The sequence below is a fragment of the Salmo salar genome, chromosome 05 (genome assembly GCF_965601325.2).
Source record: "Salmo salar chromosome 05, fSalSal1, whole genome shotgun sequence".
In the NCBI taxonomy this organism is placed as follows: Eukaryota; Metazoa; Chordata; class Actinopteri; order Salmoniformes; family Salmonidae; genus Salmo; species Salmo salar.
In genome coordinates this window covers 8745232-8772464 of record NC_138295.1, presented here as the reverse complement: position 1 = coordinate 8772464, position 27233 = coordinate 8745232, and the positions used below count along the sequence as shown (strand labels likewise).

General features: G+C 45.1%; 1 protein-coding gene across 1 annotated transcript in view; it reads left to right on the top strand.

Annotated features, from left to right (window-relative positions):
- LOC106604136 (complexin-2) overlaps positions 1 to 27233 on the top strand; it is a 42297-nt gene that overhangs the window by 3472 nt on the left and 11592 nt on the right. Inside the window, exons 2-3 of the mRNA XM_014198540.3 lie at positions 15550 to 15694; positions 23586 to 23773. Of these exons, the coding sequence (XP_014054015.1) occupies positions 15664 to 15694; positions 23586 to 23773 (219 nt within the window). The 5' untranslated portion in view covers positions 15550 to 15663. The remainder of the gene's footprint in view (positions 1 to 15549; positions 15695 to 23585; positions 23774 to 27233) is intronic.

The following is a 27233-nucleotide window of genomic DNA, read 5'->3' as shown; positions in this document are numbered from 1 at the left end:
TCCCTTCCTATAGGCAGAAACTCAAACAGGAAGTACCCGTGCTAAGGTCTATTCAACGCAGGTCTGACCAATCGGAATCCATGCTTCAAGATTGTTTTGATCATGCAGACTGAGATATGTTCCGTGTTGCCTCTGAGAATAACATTGACGGGTACACGGACACAGTGACTGAGTTCATCAGGAAGTGTACAGAGGATGTTGTTCCCACTGTGACTATTAAAATCTACCCAAACCAAAAATATTGGATAGATGGCAGCATTCACACAAAACTGAAAGCGTGAATCATCGCATTTAACCATGGCAAAGTGACTGGGAATATGGTCAAATGCAAACAGTGTAGTTATTCCCTCTGTAAGGCAATCAATTGATTTAGTGTTCCATTATTAAAGTGACCAGTGATTCCATGACTATGTACATAGGGCAGCAGCCTCTAAGGTGCAGGTTTGAGTTATCGGGTGGTAGCCGGCTAGTGATGGCTATTTAACATTTTACATTACATTTAAGTCATTTAGCAGACACTCTTATCCAGAGCGACTTACAAATTGGTGCATTCACCTTATGATATCCAGTGGAACAACCACTTTACAATAGGAGCTTGTTCCACCATAGGGGTGCCAGAGCAGCGAACAGTTTTGACTGGGCTGAGCGGGAACTGTGCTTCCTCAGAGGTAGGCAGCAGGCCAGAGAAGGATGAACGCAGTGCCCTTGTTTGGGTGTAGGGCCTGATCAGAGCCTGAAGGTACGGAGGTGCCGTTCCCCTCACAGCTCCGTAGGCAAGCACCATGGTCAAGCACAGTTTCTATCTCAGTCTGATGGCCTTGAGATAGAAACTGTTATTTAGTTTCTCGGGCCCAGCTTTGATGCACTTGTACTGACCTCACCTTCTGGATGATAGCAGGGTGAACAGGCTGTGGCTCAGGTGGTTGAGGTCCGGGAGGGCAGGTAGTTTGCCCCCTGTGATGCATTGTGCACCACCCTCTGGAGAGCCTTGCGGTTGTTATACAGCCCGACAGGATGCTCTCGTTTGTGCATCTGTAAAAGTTTGTCAGGGTTTTGGGTGACAAGACAAATTTCTTCAGCCTCCTGAGGTTGAAGAGGCGCTGTTGCGCCTTTTCACCCCACTGTCTGTGTGGGTGGACCATTTCAGTTTGTATGTGATGTGTATGCAAAGGAACTTCAAACTTTCCACCTTCTCCACTGCTGTCCCTTCAATCTGGATTGGGGGGGGGGGGTGCTCCCTCTGCTGTTTCCTGAAGTCCACGATCATCTCCTTTGTTTTGTTGACATTGAGAGAGAGGTTGTTTTCCTGACACCACACTCCGAGTGCCCTCACCTCCTCCCTGTAGGCTGTCTTGTCATTGTTGCTAATCAAGCCCATTACTGTTGTGCCGTCTGCAAACTTGATGATTGAGTTGAAGGCGTGCATGGCCACGCAGTCGTGGGTGAACAGGGAGTACAGGAGGGGGCTGAGCACGCACCCATGTGGGGCCCCAGTGTTGAGGGTTAGCGATGTGGAGATGTTGTTTCCTACCTTCACCACCTGGGGGCGGCCCGTCAGAAAGTCCAGGACCCAATTGCACAGGGCGGGGTTGAGACCCAGGGCTTCCAGCTCTATAATGAGCTTGGAGGGTACTATGGTGTTGAATGCTGAGCTCTAGTCAATGAACAGCATTCTTACATAGGTATTCCTATTGTCCAGATGGGATAGGGCAGTGTGATGGCGATTGCATCGTCTGTGGACCTGTTGGAGCGGTATGCAAACCCAAGTGGGTCTAGGGTGGCCGGTGGAGGTGATATGATCCTTGACTAGTCTCTCAAAGCACTTCATGATGAGAGAAGTGAGTGCTACTGGGCGGTAGTCATTTAGTTCAGTTACCTTTGCCTTCTAGGGTACAGGAACAATGGTGGTCATAATGAAGCATGTGGGGACAGCAGACTGGGATAGGGAGCGATTGAATATGTCCGTAAACACACCAGCCAGCTGGTCTGCGCATGCTCTGAGGACGCGACTAGAGATGCTGTCTGGGCCAGCAGCCTTGCGAGGATTAACACGTTTAAATGTTTTACTCACGTCGGCCACGGAGAAGGAGAAGGGGAGGGCGCAGTCCTTGATAGCGGGCTGCGATGGTGGCACTGTATTATCCTCAAACCGGGCAAAGAAGGTATTTCATTTGTTTGGAAGCGTGACATCAGTGTCCGTGACGTGGCTGGTTTTCTTTTTGTAGTCCGTTATTTCCTGTAGATTCTGCCACATACGTCTTGTGTCTGAGCTGTTGAATTGCAACTCCATTTTGTCCCTGTACTGGCATTTCGCTTGTTTGATTGCCTTGCGGAGGGAATAACTACACTGTTTATATTCAGCCATATTCCCAGACCTCTTTCCATGGTTAAAACTGGTGGTTAGCGCTTTTAGTTTTGCGGGAATGCCGTCATCCATCCACGGTTTCTGGTTAGGGTAGGTTTTAATAGTCACAGTGGGTATAATATTTCCAATGCACTTCTTTATAAACTCACTCACCGAGTCAGAGTATAGGTCGATGTTGTTCTCTGAGGCTGACCGGAACATATTCCAGTCCGCGTGATCAAAACAATCTTGAAGCGTGGATTGCGATTGGTCAGGCCAGCGTTGAATGGGTCTAGTCACTGGTACATCCTGTTTGAGTTTCTGCCTATAAGACGGTAGGTGCAAGATGGCGTCGTGGTTGGATTTGCTGAAGGGAGGGCGGGGGAGGGCTTTGTATGCATCGTGGAAGTTAGAGTAGCAGTGATCGAGTGTATTACCCCTGTGCCTCAGGATATATGGTTTCCAGTTTACATAGAGTCCAGTGAAGTTCCTTGAGCGCCGTCGTGGTGTCTGATTGAGGGCTTTGGACACATTCAGGGGCGGAAATCCCAGGGGGGACGGGGGACACACGACCCCTCCATCCTGGGAAAAATATGATTTCTCCCCCCCAATATATCACTGTAAACATAACTATGTAATTTAAATAATATTAATAATATGCAATGAAAGCAATTGTGCTGATTGTAGACACTTAATAGCGTGTTTTTAAGTTTCAAAAGATTGCGACCCCCCCACCCTTTGCCTCACAATGGTTTGATCCACTGCCAGTTCCTTAGTTGGCAAGGTAACAGAGGGTTCGTATCTACTGTCTGAAAGGCACTCAATGAATGTAACTGACGGGAGGTTAATCCAGTCAATCGCGCCATAGAAATGTTTTGTTTTATGTTGGCAGGGTTCACACACACACTAGCTGAATTTGCAGAGCTAGCGCGCAAATATTCACTATTAAGCTAGCTAGTACCTATTCCATTTATGTGGCGTCGTCAAAGATGGAATCTTTGCTATCGTCAATTTATCCCAAGATCAGCATGCAGATGATGTAAGTTAGTGCTTCAAAGTCCCTGCGATAAGGTTAGCGATTGTCACGTCCTGACCAGCAGAGGGCGTAATTGTGTTAGTCTTGGTCAGGATGTGGCAGGTGGTTTGTGTTTGTTAAATGTTGGGTTGGTGATTGGGACTTCCAATTGAAGGCAGGTGTGTTGAGTTGCCTTTGATTGGAAGTCCTAAATAGGTGTGTGTGTTTTTCTTTGGGGTTGTGGGTGGTTGTTTTGCACTGCGTTTTTTAGCCTGCAAACTGTTGCTGCTGTCGTGTTTATTGTTTCCTGTGGATGCTTTACTCCTTTTGTTGGGTAATTAAAGATGAGTATTCACATACCTGCTGCGCCTTGGTTCATTTCTGAAGACAGCCGTTACAGAACCACCCACCAAAGGACCAAGCAGCAGAAGAGGAGGAAGCCACGGGAGGAAAGAATGGAGGAATGGACCTGGCAGGACGAAAGACAATTCTGGGAGGACAAGTTAAGGGAGCTAAGGAAACCCGAGAGGCACCCCCAATAATTTTTTTGGGGGGGGCACACGGGTAGCTTGGCCAGGCCAGGGAAGAGCCGTAAGCCAGCTACCCGTGACTACAGGGAGGTGCGAATGAGGTGGAGGGCGCCATGTTACGCTGAGGTACGCACCATCTCGCCTATACGGACGCACAGCCCAGTTCGCCCAGTACCAGCGCCCCGCAGGTGCCAGGGCAAGGTGAGCATCGAGCCGGAAGGGGTGATGCCAACCCTGCACTCAAGACCGCCAGTGCGCCCTTTCGGTCCGGTGTTTCCCGCTAGACGCACTAGCATGGAGGTGCGTGTCTCCAGGCTGGCACGTCCAATACCAGCCCCACGCATCAGGAGTCTAGTGCGTCAGCCCACCCCCGCCAGTCGTAAGTCACCAGAGCTGCCCGCCAGTCGGAAGTCGCCAGAGCTGCCCGCCAGTCAACAGTCGCCAGAGCTGCCCGCCAGTCAACAGTCACCAGAGCTGCCCGCCAGTCAACAGTCACCAGAGCTGCCCGCCAGTCAACAGTCACCAGAGCTGCCCGCCAGTCAACAGTCACCAGAGCTGCCCGCCAGTCAACAGTCACCAGAGCTGCCCGCCAGTCAACAGTCACCAGAGCTGCCCGCCAGTCGTAAGTCGCCAGAGCTGCCCGCCAGTCAGGAGTCACCAGAGCCGCCCGCTAGTCAGGAGCCGCCAGAGTGGCCCGGCTGCCCGGAACTGCCAGAGTGGCCCGGCTGCCCGGAACTGCCAGAGTGGCCCGGCTGCCCGGAACTGCCAGAGTGGCCAGACTGCCCGGAACTGCCAGAGTGGCCAGACTGCCCGGAACTGCCAGAGTGGCCAGACTGCCCGGAACTGCCAGAGTGGCCAGACTGCCCGGAACTGCCAGAGTGGCCAGACTGCCCGGTTCTGCCAGAGGTGCCCGCCTGCCCGGATCTGCCAGGGTGCCCTGCCTGCCCTCCGGCCCAGCCCGAGTGGCCCTCCTGCCCTCCGGCCCAGCCCGAGTGGCCCTCCTGCCCTCCGGCCCTCCGGCCCAGCCCGAGTGGCCCTCCTGCCCTCCGGCCCAGCCCGAGTGGCCCTCCTGCCCTCCGGCCCAGCCCGAGTGGCCCTCCTGCCCTCCGGCCCAGCCCGAGGGGCCCTCCTGCCCTCCGGCCCAGCCTGAGTGGCCCTCCTGCCCTCCGGCCCAGCCCGAGGGGCCCTCCTGCCCTGCGGCCCAGCCCGAGGGGCCCTCCTGCCCTCCGGCCCAGCCCGAGTGGCCCTCCTGCCCTCCGGCCCAGCCCGAGTGGCCCTCCTGCCCTCCGGCCCAGCCCGAGTGGCCCGAATGCCTTCCGACCCAGCCCAAGTGGTCCATCTGCCAGGGTCAGCCCGAGTGGTCCGTCTGCCCGGCGCAGCTATCGGCGCCACCAAAGTGGGCGACGCCGAAGGTGGAGCGAGGTCCACGTCCTGCACCTGAGCCACCTCCAGGATAGGTGGGTTGGGGAGGGAGGGTGTAGCACAGTGCCGTCGGTGACGGCAGCCACCCTCCCTTCCCTCCCTTATTGTTTAGGGGTTATTGTTTGTTGGTTTTGTTGGGGTATTGGGGATTTTCTTGTGTTTTCTTTTTTTAGGTGCATCCCGGGGTCTGCACGTTGAGGGGGGGGTACTGTCACGTCCTGACCAGCGGAGGGCGTAATGGTGTTAGTCTTGGTCAGGATGTGGCAGGTGGTTTGTGTTTGTTAAATGTTGGGTTGGTGATTGGGACTTCCAATTGAAGGCAGGTGTGTTGAGTTGCCTTTGATTGGAAGTCCTATATAGGTGTGTGTGTTTTTCTTTGGGGTTGTGGGTGGTTGTTTTGCACTGCGTTTTTTAGCCTGCAAACTGTTGCTTCTGTCGTGTTTATTGTTTCCTGTGGATGCTTTACTCCTTTTTTTGGGTAATTAAAGATGAGTATTCACATACCTGCTGCGCCTTGGTTCATTTCTGAAGACAGCCGTTACAGCGATAAACTGAAGTCCAAACTGAACAGAACTACACTCTCTTCTACCATTGTCTTAAATATATTTAATGGTCTCGTTGCAAAAGCTAAATTGTCGCAAGGGAACTTTTATTTATTTTATTTCACCTTTATTTAACCCGGGTAGCAAAGATTATAGCAAACACCACTGAAATGGAATTGGTGCTCGCTAGCTTTGCAAATTCAGCTATTGTTGGAAGCCAGCCAATATGAAACAAACTATTAAAATTACAAAAGGTTGCAGCATATGTTGTGTAAATGCTGAACTCATACAGCTGTCAACTCTTGTCACTGCAATCCGTTTCACATTTGCTAGCTACCTTTTAGATTGAAGCCCAAATAGAATGATAGAAGATAAGATGATAGAGGCCCATCTCCTACTGTAAATAACCTACACACTGTGTGTGTGTGTGTGTGTGTGTGTAGCCAGCCAGCCAGCCAGCCAGGTAGAAAAATGGCAGAAAAATAAAAAAGACGGACATCAGAGTATTTTTCAGTACACCAAAACGCAAAGTAAGAACCCTAGTATCCTAATATCTCAAAGACTAGTTGATAAAATGTTCATAAGAAAGAAATGAAATTCTAATGGAAATGTTTCACAATGATGTCATTAGGCAGAGCAGGCAACAGATGGCACACAGACAGCAGAGTTGGGGACAGATATGCAGGGACAGACTGGCAGAGACAGGGTGTCTCAGGTAAGTTTGTTGAGTCTTTGTTTGGCAACATTATGAAAGGTTCTCAATTTTTTTGACTTGTAAAATAGGAACATAATTGGAAAATGCCATGGATACCCCCACTCTCAACTTAAACTGGTGACTGAACTAAGATTTGTTAAAGGCAATGGTATTGCTGTTGTGATTAGTTGTGTAGTTTTGGGTACCGGTAGTTAGGAGTACGGCAAACACCTTATTTCTTTGGTTCCTCAATATACATTTACCATATTACAATGTAGGCTATGTGTTACAGCACTACTTTTGGTGTCCCCCTCAGGAATTGCTCTTGTGAAAATTTCATGTAATTGTCCCCTCCAAAGTTGATATCAGATTTTCGCCCCTGCTTGAGGGGGAATGTACACAGCTGTGACTATAACTGAAGAGAATTCTCTTGGGATGTAAAATGGCCGACATTTGAATGTAAGGACTTGTAGGTCGGGTGAGCAGAAGGACTTGAGTTCCTGTATGTTGTTATGATTACAACATGAGTCGTTAATCATGAAGCATACACCCCCACCCTTCCTCTTCCCAGAGCGATGCACTAGTCACTTTAATAATGTTTACATACTGCATTACTCATTTCATATGTTTACACTGTATTCTATTGTACTGTATTTTAGTCAATGCCACTCCAACATTGCTCGTCCTAATATTTATATATTTCTTAATTCCATTCTTTTACTTTTAGATTACTGTGTATTGTTATGAACTGTTAGATATTACTGCACTGTTGGAGCTAGGAACATAAGCAGTTCACTACACCCCCAATAACATCTTGTAACGCCCTGGCCATAGAGAGGGGTTTTTTGTTCTTTATTTTGGTTAGGCCAGGGTGTTACATTGGGTAGGCGTTCTATGTTCCTTTTTCTATGTTTTTGTATTTCTTTGTTTTGGGCCATGTGTGTGGCTCCCAATCAGGCACAGCTGAAGCTCGTTGCTGCTGATTGGGAGTCACACATAAGGAGCATGTTTTTCCTTTGGGTTTTGTGGGTAATTGTTTCTTGTTTAGTGTGGTTGCACCTGACACATCTGTATGTGACCAATAAAATTTGATTTGATAGAATTGTAATGATTAGAGCCGCTGACATGATGCCCCAATTCTACAGGGCAGAAAAATCTGTCTGCGAAATGCATTTCTATCTGATTATTTTGTCATGTTGCTCCCTCCTGAACAGACCCCAGGAACCTGGTTCTGAGGTCACGATAGGTCACTAACAGACCCCTGGAACCTGGTTCTGAGGTCACGATAGGTCACTAACAGACCCCAGGAACCTGGTTCTGAGGTTACGATAGGTCACTAACAGACCCCAGGAACCTGGTTCTGAGGTCACGATAGGCCACTAACAGGTTTCTCTACTATGGGCCTCACTATGATAGGTCTCACTACCATGGGCCCCGCTATGATGGGCCTCACTACCATGGGCCTCGCTATGATAGGTCTCACTACCATGGGTCTCGCTATGATAGGTCTCACTACCATGGGCCTCACTACCATGGGCCTCACTACCATGGGTCTCACTAACATGGGCCTCGCTATGATGAGTCTCACTACCATGGTTCTCGATATGATGGGCCTTGCTATGATGGGTCTCACTACCATGGACATCATTACGATGGGCCTCGCTATGATAAGTCTCACTACCATGGGCCTCGCTATGATAAGTCTCACTACCATGGGCCTCGCTATGATAGGTCTCACTACCATGGGCCTCGCTATGATAAGTCTCACTACCATGGGCCTCGCTATGATAGGTCTCACTATCATGGGCCTCGCTATGATAAGTCTCACTACCATGGGCCTCGCTATGATAAGTCTCACTACCATGGGCCTCGCTATGATAGGTCTCACTACCATGGGCCTCATTACGAAGGGCCTCGCTATGATAAGTCTCACTACCATGGGCCTCGCTATGATAGGTCTCACTACCATGGGCCTCATTACGATGGGCCTCGCAATGATAAGTCTCACTACCATGGGCCTCGCTATGATAGGCCTCAATACCATGGGTCTCACTATGATGTGTCTCACTACCATGGGTCTCACTATTGTTGATGATTAGTTATTTGAGAAGGAAACCAAGTCAAGACGATGGACCAGGTGGATTCAGTATATAGTAAGGCAGTTTATTATGAGACAAAGATATTTGGCTGAGCGTGCACGGACTCCTTCGTTTAGCGCATAGGGAACTAGCAGAAGAGAGCCCCGAAACATAGTGTACATCCAATTTATACAATGAAATAACAGTGTGTTGACGTTGAGTCTAGTAGGTCCGCTCTCCTGACTGGTCGATGAGTGGAGGGACGGTCCACTCTCCAGGTGGTGTCGACTTCCCATTGGCCCTTGGCAGTGTCCTTTGTCCTCGGAGTCCAACACACCTAAGTGTGTGTGTGTGTGTGTGTGTGTGTGTGTATTTCTGGTAATTCTTGTCTGGGTGCTTGCGATATTCATGGAATGTTGTTCTTTACACCAGTGGTCAGTTCGTGTGGCTAGGGCTTAAGTCAGCCATCTGTCTCTGGGTGTGGTCGTGATTGGTATCAGTTGGTCGCTCAATATGTCTCTGGAATTTTGTTGTGTGCTGTTGTGAAACATGTTGTGCAAATGCCCTCCTTATATATCATTAGGTAAAACGTTAGATTATCTTTATTACACTATCATGGGCCTCGCTATGATAGGACTCACTACCATGGGTCTCACTATCATGGGCCTCGCTATGATAGGACTCACTACCATGGGCCTCGCTATGATAGGACTCACTACCATGGGCCTCGCTATGATGTGTCTCACTACCATGGGTCTCACTATCATGGGCCTCGCTATGATGGGCCTCACTACCATGGGCCTCGCTACGATGGGCCTCACTACCATGGGCCTCGCTATGATAGGCCTCACTACCATGGGCCTCGCAATGATAAGTCTCACTACCATGGGCCTCGCTATGATAGGCCTCACTACCATGGGCCTCGCAATGATAAGTCTCACTACCATGGGCCTCGCTATGATAGGCCTCACTACCATGGGCCTCGCTATGATAGGCCTCACTACCATGGGCCTCGCTACGATGGGCCTCGCGGGACAACTAACGACTCCTGAGTCATGTCGTCATCTGGCTGTCTGGACTGTAGGCTCCACCCTGATTTATGTGTTCTCTGTCCCCTGGAGCTGCGTGGCAAATGGTCCAGGAAGGAAAGGACAATACCTCCTCTGAGGCCGTATGTATCTCTGTTACAGTATCCAGAGGACTGACTATTGAATGAGTGACAGAATAATGATTTACTATCCATGTTTTGGTATCTATCTGACACTTGTTCACTCAGGATAACTCTGATGATGTCTATATGGATGTATGGTCTCCGTGGTAACTTCTATCTGTACAGGGAGAACATTGGTCTCCTCCGCTACACAAGCCTTTAGATGCTGTGTCACCCTGTGGAGATTGGACCTTGGTGGTCAGGTTACACTGTAAATTTGGGATCGTTTGATTGGTCAAAGGTGGTTGGTGTTAGGTTGAAAGGTTACACCTTCCGATGTTATAGAAGGAAATGTCTTTGTTCTCTCTCTTATCCTGTATCCAGTCCGTGGAGGAAGATTGTATGATAATTTCTCATTTCTTAAGCTTCTGGGCCTCTGGCATAGTAAGCATCTCTGTGTTCATGCCTCCTCCTCCTCTCTGACCTTGTCCTCCTTCTTTCTGACCTGGTCCTCCTCCTCTCTGACCTGGTCCTCCTCCTCTCTGACCTGGTCCTCCTCCTCCTCCTCCTCCTCCTCTCTGACCTAGTCCTCCTCCTCTCTGACCTGGTCCTCCTCCTCTCTGACCTGGTCCTCCTCCTCCTCTCTGACCTGGTCCTCCTCCTCTCTGACCTGGTCCTCCTCCTCCTCCTCCTCCTCCTCCTCCTCCTCTCTGACCTGGTCCTCCTCCTCCTCTCTGACCTGGTCCTCCTCCTCCTCCTCTCTGACCTGGTCCTCCTCCTCTCTGACCTGGTCCTCCTCCTCCTCCTCTCTGACCTGGTCCTCCTCCTCTCTGACCTGGTCCTCCTCCTCTCTGACCTGGTCCTCTCTGACCTGGTCCTCCTCCTCTCTGACCTGGTCATCCTTCTCTCTGACCTGGTCCTCCTCCTCCTCCTCTCTGACCTGGTCCTCCTCCTCCTCCTCTCTGACCTGGTCCTCAACCTCTCTGACCTGTTCCTCCTCCTCCTCCTCCTCCTCCTCCTCCTCCTCCTCCTCCTCCTCCTCCTCCTCCTCTGACCTGGTCCTCAACCTCTCTGACCTGTCCTCCTCCTCTCTGACCTGGTCCTCCTCCTCTCTGACCTGGTCCTCCTCCTCTCTGACCTGGTCCTCCTCCTCCTCCTCCTCCTCTCTGACCTGGTCCTCCTCCTCCTCTCTGACCTGGTCCTCCTCCTCTCTGACCTGGTCCTCTCTGACCTGGTCCTCCTCCTCTCTGACCTGGTCCTCCTCCTCTCTGACCTGGTCCTCCTCCTCTCTGACCTGGTCCTCCTCCTCTCTGACCTGGTCCTCCTCCTCTCTGACCTGGTCCTCCTCCTCTCTGACCTGGTCCTCCTCCTCTCTGACCTGGTCCTCCTCCTCTCTGACCTGGTCCTCTCTGACCTGGTCCTCCTCCTCTCTGACCTGGTCATCCTTCTCTCTGACCTGGTCCTCCTCCTCCTCCTCCTCCTCCTCTCTGACCTGGTCCTCCTCCTCCTCTCTGACCTGGTCCTCCTCCTCTCTGACCTGGTCCTCTCTGACCTGGTCCTCCTCCTCTCTGACCTGGTCATCCTTCTCTCTGACCTGGTCCTCCTCCTCTCTGACCTGGTCCTCCTCCTCTCTGACCTGGTCCTCCTCCTCTCTGACCTGGTCCTCTCTGACCTGGTCCTCCTCCTCTCTGACCTGGTCATCCTTCTCTCTGACCTGGTCCTCCTCCTCTCTTGACCTGGTCTCCTCCTCCTCTCTGACCTGGTCCTCGCTCCTCTCTCTGGTAGACCTGGTCCTCTCTGACCTGGTCCTCCTCCTCTCTGACCTGGTCCTCTCTGACCTGGTCCTCCTCCTCTCTGACCTGGTCCTCTCTGACCTGGTCCTCCTCCTCTCTGACCTGGTCCTCTCTGACCTGGTCTGGTCCTACAGCTGCTGCTGTTTCATCTCCTGTCCTGACAGAACAATGGTTCTGGGTTCCTTCTCTCTCACTTATCTAGCTGATTTAAGAAGTGGTTGTCCTGGTAACAACCCCATAAACCTGTCACTGTAAAGCTATCTGGCTTGTTTCAGCCAATCAGAGTGCTGTAGGGGGGAAGACAGTTTGGAGTTCTGTACTGAACACACATTTCCATTGTTTCTCCCCAAATATAGTAATTAGATTCATCAACCTTTAAAGGAGTGTCACTGAAGACAAGGTGTGTTACAATAACATGGATATAAAGAATGAAGAAAAATGATAGCAGCCTCTGTTTGCAAAGTGTAGCAAAGAATCAAGCTCTGAAACACTTAACCGCTTAACCTTATGTTATTGTAGTGTTTGCAATAGTATGTTCAAGTTATGGATATTCATAAGGGGAAGGATCTCATCCAGCAGCCTGCTCTCTCTCTCACTAGTGGTTGGTCCTGGGGACTAGGCTAGTAATCAAGAGACAAGGAACCTTTTTGATACCTACACTACCGTTCAAAAGTTTGGGGTCACTTAGAAATGTCCTTGTTTTTGAAAAAAAAGTTTTAAAAAATTGTCCAGTAAAATAACATCAAATTGATCAGAAATACAGTGTAGACATTGTTAATGTTGTAAATTATGATTGTAGCTGGAAACTGCAGTTTTCTAATGTAATATCTACATAGGCGTACAGAGGCCCATTATCAGCAACCATCACTCCTGTGTTCCAATGGCACGTTATGTTAGTTAATCCAAGTTAATCATTTTAAAAGGCTAATTGATCATTAGAAAACCCTTTTGCAATTATGTTAGCACAGCTGAAAACTGTTGTGCTGATTAAAGAAGTAATAAAACTGTCCTTCTTTAGACTAGTTGAGTATCTGGAGCATCAGCATTTGTGGGTTCGATTACAGGGTTTGATTACATGGTTCGATTACATGGTTCGATAACAGGGTTCGATTACAAAAAGTGCTCTCAAAAGCGTTACACCGAGGCCTGTACTCTGGAGTGGGATTGATTTGGAGGTGGAGGGTCCATCATGGTCTGGGGCGGTGTGTCACAGCATCATCGGACTGAGCTTGTTGTCATTGCAGGCAATCTCAACGCTGTGCGTTACAGGGAAGACAGTCTCCTCCCTCATGTGGTACCCTTCCTGCAGGCTCATCCTGACATGAACCTCCAGCATGACAATGCCACCAGCCATACGGCTCGTTCTGTGCGTGATTTCCTGCAAGACAGGAATGTCAGTGTTCTGCCATGGCCAGCGAAGAGCCCGAATCTCAATCCCATTGAGCATGTCTGGGACCTGTTGGGTCGGAGGGTGAGGGCTAGGGCCATTCCCCCCAGAAATGTCCGGGAACTTGCAGGTGCCTTGGTGGAAAGTGAGGTAAGATTTCACAGCAAGAACTGGCAAATCTGGTGCAGTCCATGAGAAGGAGATGCACTGCAGTACTTAATGCAGCTGGTGGCCAGACCAGATACTGACTGTTACTTTTGATTTTGACCCCCGTTTGTTCAAATCAAATCAAATCAAATGTATTTATATAGCCCTTCGTACATCAGCTGATATCTCAAAGTGCTGTACAGAAACCCAGCCTAAAACCCCAAACAGCAAGCAATGCATGTGAAAGAAGCACGGTGGCTAGGAAAAACTCCCTAGGAAAAACTCCCTAGAAAGGCCAAAACCTAGGAAGAAACCTAGAGAGGAACCAGGCTATGAGGGGTGGCCAGTCCTCTTCTGGCTGTGCCGGGTGGATATTATAACAGAACATGGTCAAGATGTTAAAATGTTCATAAATGACCAGCATGGTCAAATAATAATAATCATAGTAGTTGTCGAGGGTGCAACAAGTCAGCAACTCAAGAGTAAGTGTCAGTTGGCTTTTTCATAGCCGATCTTTGAGAGTATCTCTACCGCTCCTGCTGTCTCTAGAGAGTTGAGAACAGCAGGTAGCACGTCCGGTGAACAGGTCAGGGTTCCATAGCCGCAGGCAGAACAGTTGAAACTGGAGCAGCAGCACGGCCAGGTGGACTGGGGACAGCAAGGAGTCATCATGCCAGGTAGTCCTGAGGCATGGTCCTAGGGCTCAGGTCCTCCGAGAGAAAGAAAGAAAGAAAGAGAGAAAGAGAGAATTAGAGAGAGCATATTTAAATTCACACAGGACACCGGATAAGACAAGAGAAATACTCCAGATGTAACAGACTGACCCTAGCCCCCCGACACATAAACTACTGCAGCATAAATACTGGAGGCTGAGACAGGAGGGATCAGGAGACACTGTGGCCCCATCCGATGATACCCCCGGACAGGGCCAAACAGGCAGGATATATGGGACACATTCAGGGACACATTACTCCATTTCTGTTAGTCACATGTCTGTGGAACTTGTTCAGTTTGTCTCAGTTGTTGAATCTTGTTATGTTCATACAAATATCTACACATGTTAAGTTTGCTGAAAATAAACGCAGTTGACAGTGAGAGGGCATTTCTTTTCTTGCTGAGTTTATGTACTGTATATTTGGCGACCCCACTGCAGTTCCCCCGCGACCCCCGCCTTTGACCTAGAGATTTGAAACTATGTATGTAGTTGTTTTTCCTCATGCTGAACAAATTTACCTCAAGAAACCATATGGTCCGTCAGGACAGATTTTCCTACATCTTGGATATTTTGGAAAACTTCTTCTCACGAACCATGAGTCCAAATAACATCAAAGCTAAGGGATTGGTTAAGAAATTAAGAGATGACTGAGTTATTGATAAATCAGGAAATCAGATTTACGTGTCCATTTAAATCCTTTGTAAATCCATTTCACAATGGCCTATCAACTTGAAACGTTTAAGGGTCATCAAGTTTGCCGTTGATATAAAAATTTGGGTCTGGACTGACTTCTTGGGGTTGTACAGTCAACAGTCTACACCTGCATAGAGTTCTACTCTATGTCAAACAAGCAAGCAGAATATAAAAAACACTCTATTCTAATGTAGGTGGCTGTTGGCACTATCTCCATTATAATACGTTCTTGTTAACTGGAGATACTTTTCCCAGATGAAGAGTAGCAGTGGCTAATGCAGGGAGAGCACTCAGCTCAGTGCTGATGCCCTATAGAATATGACTGCGTCCTAAATTACACCCTATTCCCTACATAGTGCTCTACTTTTGACCAGAGCCCTAAAAGTAGTACACTATATAAGGAACTGGGTTCCATTTGGAACGCAAGCCTACATCTCAACAGCTCTTGACTGGAGCTCATCAGGCCCACTGTGTGTTTATGGACATGTGGCTCTTCTCTTTACCCCTCTGGATCTCAAGCACATAGTCACTGTCATCCCAAACCCCTTATGACCCCTCGCCTCTCAACAACAACAAAAACACTACCCTTAATATTGATGCTAGGGTCCTCTGGGGAATGGGATTGTCTTTTAAAGGGGGACCAGAGTGACATCTAGGAGGTGCAATATCCAGCAGCAGCAGAGATGGTTTAATGTAGCTCTATTAGAGCTCAGTGATGATGTATTGACGTAGACATAGACTCAACAACATAGAGATGGTTTACTGTAGCAGGAAATATACTCTGTTCTATTAGAGCTCAGTGATGATGTATTGACGTAGACATAGACTCCACAACATAGAGATTGAAAAATCTTTATGCTTTACAACCACACATATACACACACACACACACACACACACACACACACACACACACACACACACACACACACACACACACACCACCCTACTGCCTCAACCACACCTAGCCACTGTCCATATCCTTTGCTAACATCTTCCGGTTAACTGTTTTGTCTTTCTCTCTCCTTTGTCTCCACAGGTTGGATCAAGAGGTAAACACAGACTGAGGAAGGAAACAGAGATCTGGTAAAGAAGGGGTGACTACATAGACAGTTGTGTTTGTCTGTAGAAGACCAGAGTATCAGAAGGAACCATGAATTTTGTGATGAAGCAAGCCTTAGGTGGTAAGTACTGTATACGCTGCTATATGAACGTGTCAATATTATGGACTGAACATCTGTTCCCCATGCGATCTGATGTTTGTCCTCAGGGGAGCACGTACCTCTTGACATCTTGAAAATACAAAACTGAATTTGGAAGAACTGCTAAACTATAAACAAGTCAAACAAGCTGCCTGGTAAACTTATTGTAGACAATATACTGTCATGTAAAGCTATGATCAGTATCGAGGAATTAAACGCTCACAATTTATGACCAGTTTCTGGTTCTAGGTCTCAGAGAGAAGCAATATCAACCGATAGACTCAGATACAGCTCCATCATTTATATCTATAGTCAGCTCAACCTCAGATACAGCTCCATCATTTATATCTATAGTCAGCTCAACCTCAGATACAGCTCCATCATTTATATCTATAGTCAGCTCAACCTCAGATACAGCTCCATCATTTATATCTATAGTCAGCTCAACCTCAGATACAGCTCCATCATTTATATCTATAGTCAGCTCAACCTCAGATACAGCTCCATCATTTATATCTATAGTCAGCTCAACCTCAGATACAGCTCCATCATTTATATCTATAGTCAGCTCAACCTCAGATACAGCTCCATCATTTATATCTATAGTCAGCTCAACCTCAGATACAGCTCCATCATTTATATCTATAGTCAGCTCAACCTCAGATACAGCTCCATCATGTATATCTATAGTCAGCTCAACCGATAGACTCAGATACAGCTCCATCATTTATATCTATAGTCAGCTCAACCGATAGACTCAGATACAGCTCCATCATTTATATCTATAGTCAGCTCAACCTCAGATACAGCTCCATCATTTATATCTATAGTCAGCTCAACCTCAGATACAGCTCCATCATTTATATCTATAGTCAGCTCAACCGATAGACTCAGATACAGCTCCATCATTTATATCTATAGTCATCTCAACCTCAGATACAGCTCCATCATTTATATCTATAGTCAGCTCAACCTCAGATACAGCTCCATCATGTATATCTATAGTCAGCTCAACCGATAGACTCAGATACAGCTCCATCATTTATATCTATAGTCATCTCAACCTCAGATACAGCTCCATCATTTATATCTATAGTCATCTCAACCTCAGATACAGCTCCATCATTTATATCTATAGTCATCTCAACCTCAGATACAGCTCCATCATTTATATCTATAGTCAGCTCAACCTCAGATACAGCTCCATCATTTATATCTATAGTCAGCTCAACCTCAGATACAGCTCCATCATTTATATCTATAGTCATCTCAACCTCAGATACAGCTCCATGATTTATATCTATAGTCAGCTCAACCTCAGATACAGCTCCATCATTTATATCTATAGTCAGCTCAACCTCAGACACAGCTCCATGATTTATATCTATAGTCAGCTCAACCTCAGATACAGCTCCATCATTTATATCAATAGTCAGCTCAACCTCAGATACAGCTCCATCATTTATATCTATAGTCAGCTCAACCTCAGATACAGCTCCATCATTTATATCTATAGTCAGCTCAACCTCAGATACAGCTCCATCATTTATATCTATAGTCAGCTCAACCTCAGATACAGCTCCATCATTTATATCTATAGTCAGCTCAACCTATAGACTCAGATACAGCTCCATCATTTATATCTATAGTCAGCTCAACCTCAGATACAGCTCCATCATTTATATCTATAGTCAACTCAACCTCAGATACCGCTCCATCATTTATATCTATAGTCAGCTCAACCTCAGATACAGCTCCATCATTTATATCTATAGTCAGCTCAACCTCAGATACAGCTCCATCATTTATATCTATAGTCAGCTCAACCTCAGATACAGCTCCATCATTTATATCTATAGTCAGCTCAACCTCAGATACAGCTCCATCATTTATATCTATAGTCAGCTCAACCTCAGATACAGCTCCATGATTTATATCTATAGTCAGCTCAACCTCAGATACAGCTCCATCATTTATATCTATAGTCAGCTCAACCTCAGATACAGCTCCATCATTTATATCTATAGTCAGCTCAACCTCAGATACAGCTCCATGATTTATATCTATAGTCAGCTCAACCTCAGATACAGCTCCATCATTTATATCTATAGTCAGCTCAACCTCAGATACAGCTCCATCATTTATATCTATAGTCAGCTCAACCTCAGATACAGCTCCATCATTTATATCTATAGTCAGCTCAACCTCAGATACCGCTCCATCATTTATATCTATAGTCAACTCAACCGATAGACTCAGATACAGCTTCATCATTTATATCTATAGTCAGCTCAACCTATAGACTCAGATACAGCTCCATCATTTATATCTATAGTCAGCTCAACCTCAGATACAGCTCCATCATTTATATCTATAGTCAGCTCAACCTCAGATACAGCTCCATCATTTATATCTATAGTCAGCTCAACCTATAGACTCAGATACAGCTCCATCATTTATATCTATAGTCAGCTCAACCTCAGATACAGCTCCATCATTTATATCTATAGTCAGCTCAACCTCAGATACAGCTCCATCATTTATATATATAGTCATCTCAACCTCAGATACAGCTCCATCATTTATATCTATAGTCAGCTCAACCTCAGATACAGCTCCATCATTTATATCTATAGTCAGCTCAACCTATAGACTCAGATACAGCTCCATCATTTATATCTATAGTCATCTCAACCTCAGATACAGCTCCATCATTTATATCTATAGTCAGCTCAACCTCAGATACCGCTCCATCATTTATATCTATAGTCAGCTCAACCTCAGATACAGCTCCATGATTTATATCTATAGTCAGCTCAACCTCAGATACAGCTCCATCATTTATATCTATAGTCAGCTCAACCTCAGATACAGCTCCATCATTTATATCTATAGTCAGCTCAACCTCAGATACAGCTCCATCATTTATATCTATAGTCAGCTCAACCTCAGATACAGCTCCATCATTTATATCTATAGTCAGCTCAACCTCAGATACAGCTCCATCATTTATATATATAGTCAACTCAACCTATAGACTCAGATACAGCTCCATCATTTATATCTATAGTCAACTCAACCTATAGACTCAGATTAGGCTCCATCATTTATATCTATAGTCAGCTCAACCTCAGATACAGTTCCAACAGCGGGACTGGGGGGGATAGGATTGGGTTTGTGCTGGGGGAAGTTTCCAGTTGCTCTTAAAACCTGCTGAGATATAGAGTGACACCACAAGACAGTATTCCTAAAAGTATTAAGATGGGTTTGAAATGGAAGGTTAATTGAGCCAGTGCAGTGCACTGTGTTCAAGTCTGTTTATGTAGCTAGGTGAAAAGTTGTTATGTTGGCACAGCCAGGTATCCAACCAACAAACCTGATTGGATTTTATCCACTCCCCTTGACTTTCTTCAGATAAGACATGAAAATATTCTAAATTCAGAGTTTAGGACGATTAGGTTCTATCTGGATTTTTGTCTAAATGTAATTATTGACGTAGCCTTGTTCTGTTCAATGTTCTCTACCTATATAGTACTCTAAATACCTTCATTCACGTTGTTAACCTCAAAAGAATACGACATAAAAATAGCTGACATCATTCAAACCAATTAGAGTTTGGAGGTGTAAATCAAATTATCTTAGAATAATATTTTTGCGGATAGAACCGTGTAGTCCCAAACTCTTGATATGTCAGAATAGTACATTCTGGGCATTAAGATATATATATTTTAAAAAGTCCTATTTTTCCACTCCTCTATCACATTTACCTTAGACTGATATCATCGGCTATAAGCTGGATGTGCTTTGTTACGTGCTTCCGGCATCTCACACAGATCTCCGTCTGGATCCTAGCCTCTGGCCTGGGATTGCTTTGCGTCGCTGCATAGTTAATTAGATATTGGTTCATCAGGCTCTCTGACTGACCACATTAGATTAGCAGGGACTGCTAATTGCGGGCCTGTTTCAATCAGTCTCCAAACAGACAGACAGCTGAGGAGTTACTGCAGCAGGTCAAAACATGGAGAGAAGACTAAAACCCTTTTTACACCTGGTTCTAACATGCATCCTTTTTCCTGATCTTGTCCACATTCTGATTGTGGACACATTTTCAGACAGGTGTAGACGATTAAAAGACACATTGTGATTTGATTGTGATCAGATCTTCCTGTCCACCTCTGGAGGTAGTCATGCACGTATTGTGTCTGGATATCTTACAAGTGTAGACAGATCTGGACAGAGAAACCATTTAAAATCATCAGTATCCCGCCCGCGGAAGTCATTGACAGGCGGCATCAATATGTCTCTTCAAATAAATAAATAATATATTATTTTGAAAAGAATAGCTGTCAAATAATTTCTAGACAGGGAGGGGCCAGGAAATCTGGTCACAATGTGGACACAATGGACAGATAAGAGACACATTTAAATACCATGTGTAGACATACAATATTTCTGAAAATGTGGGCCAGTCAGAATGTGGACAAGATCAGGACAAAGGACGCATGTTAGCGCCAGGTATATACGTATATATATATAGTTCATAGTCATAACCAGCTCACTCAGATGCTATATCTTCACTATGAGACTGACCACTCATGTCATCTGTTATAGTATGATGCTAACAGTCCAGATATCTACTGTAATAGTATTATAATACCTGTAATAGTATTAGAATACCTGTAATAGTATTAGAATACCTGTAATAGTATTATAATACCTGTAATAGTATTAGAATACCTGTAATAGTATTAGAATACCTGTAATAGTATTATAATACCTGTAATAGTATTAGAATACCTGTAATAGTATTAGAATACCTGTAAATGTATTATAATACCTGTAATAGTATTATAATACCTGTAATAGTATTATAATATCTGTAATAGTCAGGCATCTTACTTCTCCTGAAGCATAGAAAAACCCCAGATAGCTAGTGTACAAAGCCGCTCTGTACATGCATGATCATCTGTAGCCTACAGCAGAAATGGCACCCTATCTCCTGCGTAGTGCACTTCTAGTGACCAGGGCTCATAAGTCTCTGGTCAAAAGAAGTGTACTATGTAGGAATTAGGGTGCCATTTGGGAAACAGCCTAGCTACAGTACATCTTCATGAGCTCTTCTTGATGCTGGTCATCAGTTAATCCCAAAGTGTCCAACATTTAGGTTTACTTTTGACATACGAGGGCATCATTTACCAATGAGGGTCATCCATTATTCAAATGAGTTCCATTCTCCAATCTTCTCCCCATCCCTAACACATTTTTCAGCAGCAACAGCCTTTTGACTAGCATGTTCTCTCTCTCTCTCTCTCTCGTTCTCTCTCGTTCTCTCTCTCGTTCTCTCTCTCTCTCGTTCTCTCTCTCTCTCTCTCGTTCTCTCTCTCGTTCTCTCTCTCGTTTTCTCTCTCTCTCATTCTCTCTCTCGTTCTCTCTCTCGTTCTCTCTCTCGTTCTATCTCTCGTTCTCTCTCTCGTTCTCTCTCTCGTTCTCTCTCTCTCGTTCTCTCGTTTTCTCTCTCTCTCATTCTCTCTCTCGTTCTCTCTCTCGTTCTCTCTCTCGTTCTCTCTCGTTCTCTCTCTCTCTCTCGTTCTCTCTCTCTCGTTCTTTCTCGTTCTCTCTCTCTCTCTCTCTCTCTCTCGTTCTCTCTCTCATTCTCTCTCTCTCGTTCTCTCTCTCGTTCTCTCGTTCTCTCTCTCTCTCTCGTTCTCTCTCTCGTTCTCTCTCTCATTCTCTCTCTCTCTCTCTCTCTCTCTCACTCGCTCTCTCGTTCTCTCTCTCTCGTTCTCTCTCTCGTTCTCTCTCTCGTTCTCTTTCTCGTTCTCTCTCTCTCTCTCGTTCTCTCTCTCTCGTTCTCTCTCTCGTTCTCTCTCTCTCTCTCGTTCTCTCTCTCTCATTCTCTTTCTCGTTCTCTCTCTCTCTCTCTCGTTCTCTCTCTCGTTCTCTCTCTCGTCAAAGGGTTAGTTATGGTGATTCATAAGACATGACATCCACTGTTGAAGGATGATTTGTCCCAGTCTGTCCTTCCCATCCTCTGAATATATAATTGAGGTATTAAAAAAATAATTACCATCTAGTCAAAGAATGTATGAAGAGAGACCACTTTAGCACATAGCTCCAAATTGCTAACGGTATGTTGTAGGGCAAGCTGGACACAAGGGACGGGGAGGATATGTGCAAAGGACAATGACAGTGATATCCAATGGAGAGAGACTGTCTCTGTAACTGGTGTGAAATGGCTAGCTAGTTAGCGGTGTGTGCTAATAGCGTTTCAATCGTTGACATCACTCACTCTGAGACTTTGAAGAAGTTGTTTCCCTTACTCAGCAAGCCTTTTGTGGATCAATAGGTAATGATGCTTCATGTGAGGCAGTTGTCGATGTGTGCAGAGGGTCCCTGGTTCGAGCCCGGGTTGGGTTGAGGAGAGGGACGGAAGTAACACTGTTACATCTCACTTAGCAGTCTAACTAATGATATACCCATGTAACACCACAGATACACCTTCATCTAAAGGCCCAAATGCAGCCATTTTAATATCAATAACAAATCATTTCTGGATAACAATGAAGTACCTTACTGTGATTGTTTTCATTTAAAATGGTCAAAAACAAACTAAATTAGCTTCTTCAATTTCTCAAGCAAGAATTTTGCTAGGATTGTCTGGGAGTGGTCTGAGCGGAGAGGGGGAAACTGAAAAGTAGCTGTTTTGGGCTGAGAAGTTTGGAACACTCTTAATTATTGGTCTATTAGCTAATTTACCGACAGGTGATGTCACCAGGCAGGTCAAAACTCCATCCCACCAAAACAGGCAGACATTTCATGTGTTTTTTTTTTATACAGCTCTTACACTAAAAGGGCATTATCATAATTTTCACAATTTCACAGTATTATTCCAACCTTACAGTGTGGATATATATATATATATATATATATATATATATATATATATATATATATATATATATATATATATATATATATATATATATATATATAAAACATATGAAAATCACATTTTTGACTGCACTGGGCCTTTAAGAACGATGGAACAACGGCTTTGTTTATACTCTATACAATATACATTGCACATTCATAGCCACAGTTAAAAAAATATATTTTGTATTTATTTAACCTTTATTTAACTAGGCAAGTCAGTTAAGAACAAATTCTTATTTACAATGACGGCCTACCGGGGAACAGTGGGTTAAACTGCCTTGTTCAGGGGCAGAACGACAGATTTTTACCTTGTCAGCTCGGGGATTCGATCCACCAAATTCATGGGACTCTCACTACGACCATCCTCTCTTTTTACTTCAAAGACATAAATGGACCTTAACTGGATTAGCATAGGCCTAATTGATTAATATCTCATTCTTGAAGCTTGAAAGTACCCTTTTTTCTAAAGAGGGAATTCACCACTCTTCTTTAAATCAGGATCAAGATCTTTACCTTATAAAGATGATCCTATACAGTGCATTTAGAAAGTATACAGACCCCGTCCCTTTTTCTACGTTTTGTTATTTTACAGCCGTATTATAACATTTATTAAATCATTTTTTCCTCATCGATCTACACACAATACTCCATAATGACAAAGCAAAAAAACAGTTTTTAGACATTTCTGCAAATGTTTTAAAAATTAAAAACACAAATACATTTTTTTTACATAAGTGTTCAGACCCTTTGCTATGAGACTCGTAATTGAGCTCAGGTGCATCCTGTTTCCATTGATCATCCTTGAGATGTTTCTACAACTTGATTGGAGTCTACCTGTGGTAAATTCAATTGATTGGACATGATTTGGAAAGGCACACACCAGTCTACAGTATTTTAATTGAATGACTTCTGGCTCTGTGTGTGTGACTGTTTCCTCCAGGGGCCACTAAAGACATGGGGAAAATGTTAGGAGGAGAGGAGGAGAAGGATCCAGAGGTCGTGAAGAAGAAGAAGGAGGAAGAGGAGGAGAGACAGGAGGCACTGAGACAACAAGAGGAGGAGAGGAAGGATAAGCACCGGAAAATGGAGGCAGAAAGAGAAGTAGTACGACAGTCCATCAGGGACAAGGTGAGCACTGCAGCAGTCCACAAACTAGTCTGAAACTATTTTACATTCAATGTAGCCCCCCCCCCCCCCCCCCGGGGGCAATCTAGGATTAAAAAACTGTTACATTTCTCCAGACCCAACCTTCACCTGTATACTGTACCTAAAAACGTGTTTTGTTGTTCTTTTAATCCTAGATTGCCCCTTTAATGTAAATTCGAAATAATGTACAGTGCCTTCAGAAGTATTCAGACCCTTTAACTTATTCCACATTTTGTTGTTTTACAGCTTGAATTCAAAATGGATTAAATTGATTTTGTGTCTAATCCATCTACACACAATACTCCATAAGGACAAAGTGAAAACATGTTTTTAGAAATGTTAGCTAATTTATTGAAAATGAAGTACAGAAATGTCTAATTTATATAAGTATTCATTTACATTTTAGTCATTTAGCAGACGCTCTGATCCATAGCGACTTACAGTAGTGAATGCATACATTTCATACATTTTTTTCTCCATACTGGTCCCCCGTGGGAATCGAACCCACAACCCTGGTGTTGCAAACATGCGCTACCAACTGAGCCACACGGGACACACCCCTGAGTCAATACATGTTAGAATCACCTTTGGCAGTGATTACAGCTGTGAGTCTTTCAGGATAAGTCTCTAAGAGCTTTCCACACCTGGACTGTACAATATTTGCCCATTATTCATTTCAAAATTCTTCAAGCTCTGTCAAATTGGTTGTTGATCATCGCTAGACAACCATTTTCAAGTCTTGCCATAGATTTTCAAGTAGATTTGAGTAAAAACTGTAACTCAACCATTCAGGAACATTCATTGACCGCTTGGTAAGCAACTCTTGTGTAGATTTGGCCTTGTGTTTTAGGTTATTGTCCTGCTGAAAGGTGAATTCATCTCCCAGTGTCTGGTAGAAAGCAGACTGAACCAGGTTTTCCTCTAGGATTTTATCTGTGCTTAGATCCATTCCATATTTTATTTTATCCTTGAAAACTCCCCAGTCATTAATGATTACAATCATACCCATAACATGATGCAGTAATGTGTTGTATTGGATTTGCCCTCAACGAAACACTTGAATTCAGGACAAAAAGTGAATTACTTTGCCACATTTCTTGCAGTATTACTTTAGTGCATGTTTTGGAATATTTCTATTCTTTACATGCTTCCTTCTTTTCACTCTGTCATTTAGGTTTGTCACGATTGTCGTAAGGAGTGGATCAAAACGCAGCGGGAAAATGTATTCTCATCTACTTTTTTACTTGAAGAAGGAAAACAAAATAAACACGTATACAAAACAAACGACTCCAAACAGTCCCGTCAGGTGCAACAAACACTAAACCAGGAAATAACTACCCACAAACCCCCATAGAACAAACACCCCTATAAATAGGACCTTCAATCAGAGGCAACGAGAAGCAGCTGCCTCCAATTGAAGGTCAACCCAATAAACACCACATAGAAATAGACCAACTAGAAATAACATAGAAATACACTAACATAGAACATAACCCAAACAACCCCGAACCACACTAAACAAACACCCCCTTCCACGCCCTGACCAAACTACAATAACAAACAGCCCCTTTACTGGTCAGGACGTGACAAGGTTAGTATTGTGGATTAACTACAATGTTGTTGATCCATCATCAGTTTTCTCCTATCACAACCATTAAACTCTGTAACTGTTTTAAAGTTGCCATTCGCCTCATGGTGAAATCCCTGAGCGGTTTCCTTCCTCTCCAGCAACTGAGTTAGGAAGGACACCTGTATCTTTGTACTGACTATGTGTATTGGTACACCATCCAAAGTATAATTAATAACTTCACTAAGCTCAAAGGGAAATTCAATGTTAGAATTCTTTTTTTACCCATCTACCAATGCGTGCCCTTCTTTGCGAGGCATTGGAAAACCTCCCTGGTCTTTGTGGTTGAATCTGTGTTTGAAATTCACTGCTCGACTGAGAGACCTAGCAGATAATTTTGTGTGTGGGGTACAGAGATGAGGTAGTCATTCAAAAATTATGCTAAACATTATTATTGCACACAGAGTGAGTCAAATCAAATCAAATGTTATTTGTCACCTGCGCCGAATACAACAGGTGTAGACCTTACAGTGAAATGCTTACTTACAAGCCCTTAACCAACAATGCACTTCTAAGAAAAATAAGTGTTAAGTAAAAAATAAGAAATAAAAGTAACAAACAAATAATTAAAGAGCAGCAGTAAAATAACAATAGCGAGGCTATATACAGGGTGTTACGGTACAGAGTCAATGTGGAGGCTATATACAGGGTGTTACGGTACAGAGTCAATGTGGAGGCTATATACAGGGGGTACCGGTACAGAGTCAATGTGGAGGCTATATACAGGGTGTTACGGTACAGAGTCAATGTGGAGGCTATATACAGGGGGTACCGGTACAGAGACAATGTGGAGGCTATATACAGGGGGTACTGGTACAGAGTCAATGTGGAGGCTATATACAGGGGGCACCGGTACAGAGTCAATGTGGAGGCTATATAAAGGGGGTACCGGTACAGAGTCAATGTGGAGGCTATATACAGGGGGTACTGGTACAGAGTCAATGTGGAGGCTATATACAGGGGGTACCGGTACAGAGTCAATGTGGAGGCTATATACAGGGGGCACCGGTACAGAGTCAATGTGGAGGCTATATACAGGGGGTACCGGTACAGCGACAATGTGGAGGCTATATACAGAGGGTACCGGTACAGAGTCAATGTGGAGGCTATATACAGGGGGTACCGGTACAGAGTCAATGTGGAGGCTATATACAGGGGTACCGGTACAGAGTCAATGTGGAGGCTATATACAGGGGGTACCGGTACAGAGGCAATGTGGAGGCTATATACAGGGTGTTACGGTACAGAGTCAATGTGGAGGCTATATACAGGGGGTACTGGTACAGAGTCAATGTGTAGTGGCACCGGTTAGTCAAGGTAGTTGAGGTAATGTGTACATGTAGGTAATGTGTAGGTAATGTAGGTAATGTGTACATGTAGGTAATGTGTAGGTAATGTAGGTAATATGTACATGTAGGTAATGTGTACATGTAGGTAATGTGTATAGGCTATATAAAGGGGGTACCGGTACAAAGACAATGTGGAGGCTATATACAGGGGGTACCGGTACAGAGTCAATGTGGAGGCTATATACAGGGGGTATCAGTACAGAGTCAATGTGCAGGGGCACCGGTTAGTCAAGGTAATTGAGGTAATATGTACATGTAGGTAGAGTTATTAAAGTGACTATGCATAGATAATTAACAGAGTAGCAGCAGCATAAGGGCCTAGACTTGGCGCTCCGGTACCGCTTGCCATGCGGTAGCAGAGATAACTGTCTATGACTAAGGTGGCTGGAGTCTTTGACAATTTTTAAGGCCTTCCTCTGACACTGCCTGGTATAGAGGTCCTGGATGGCAGGAATCTTGGCCCAGT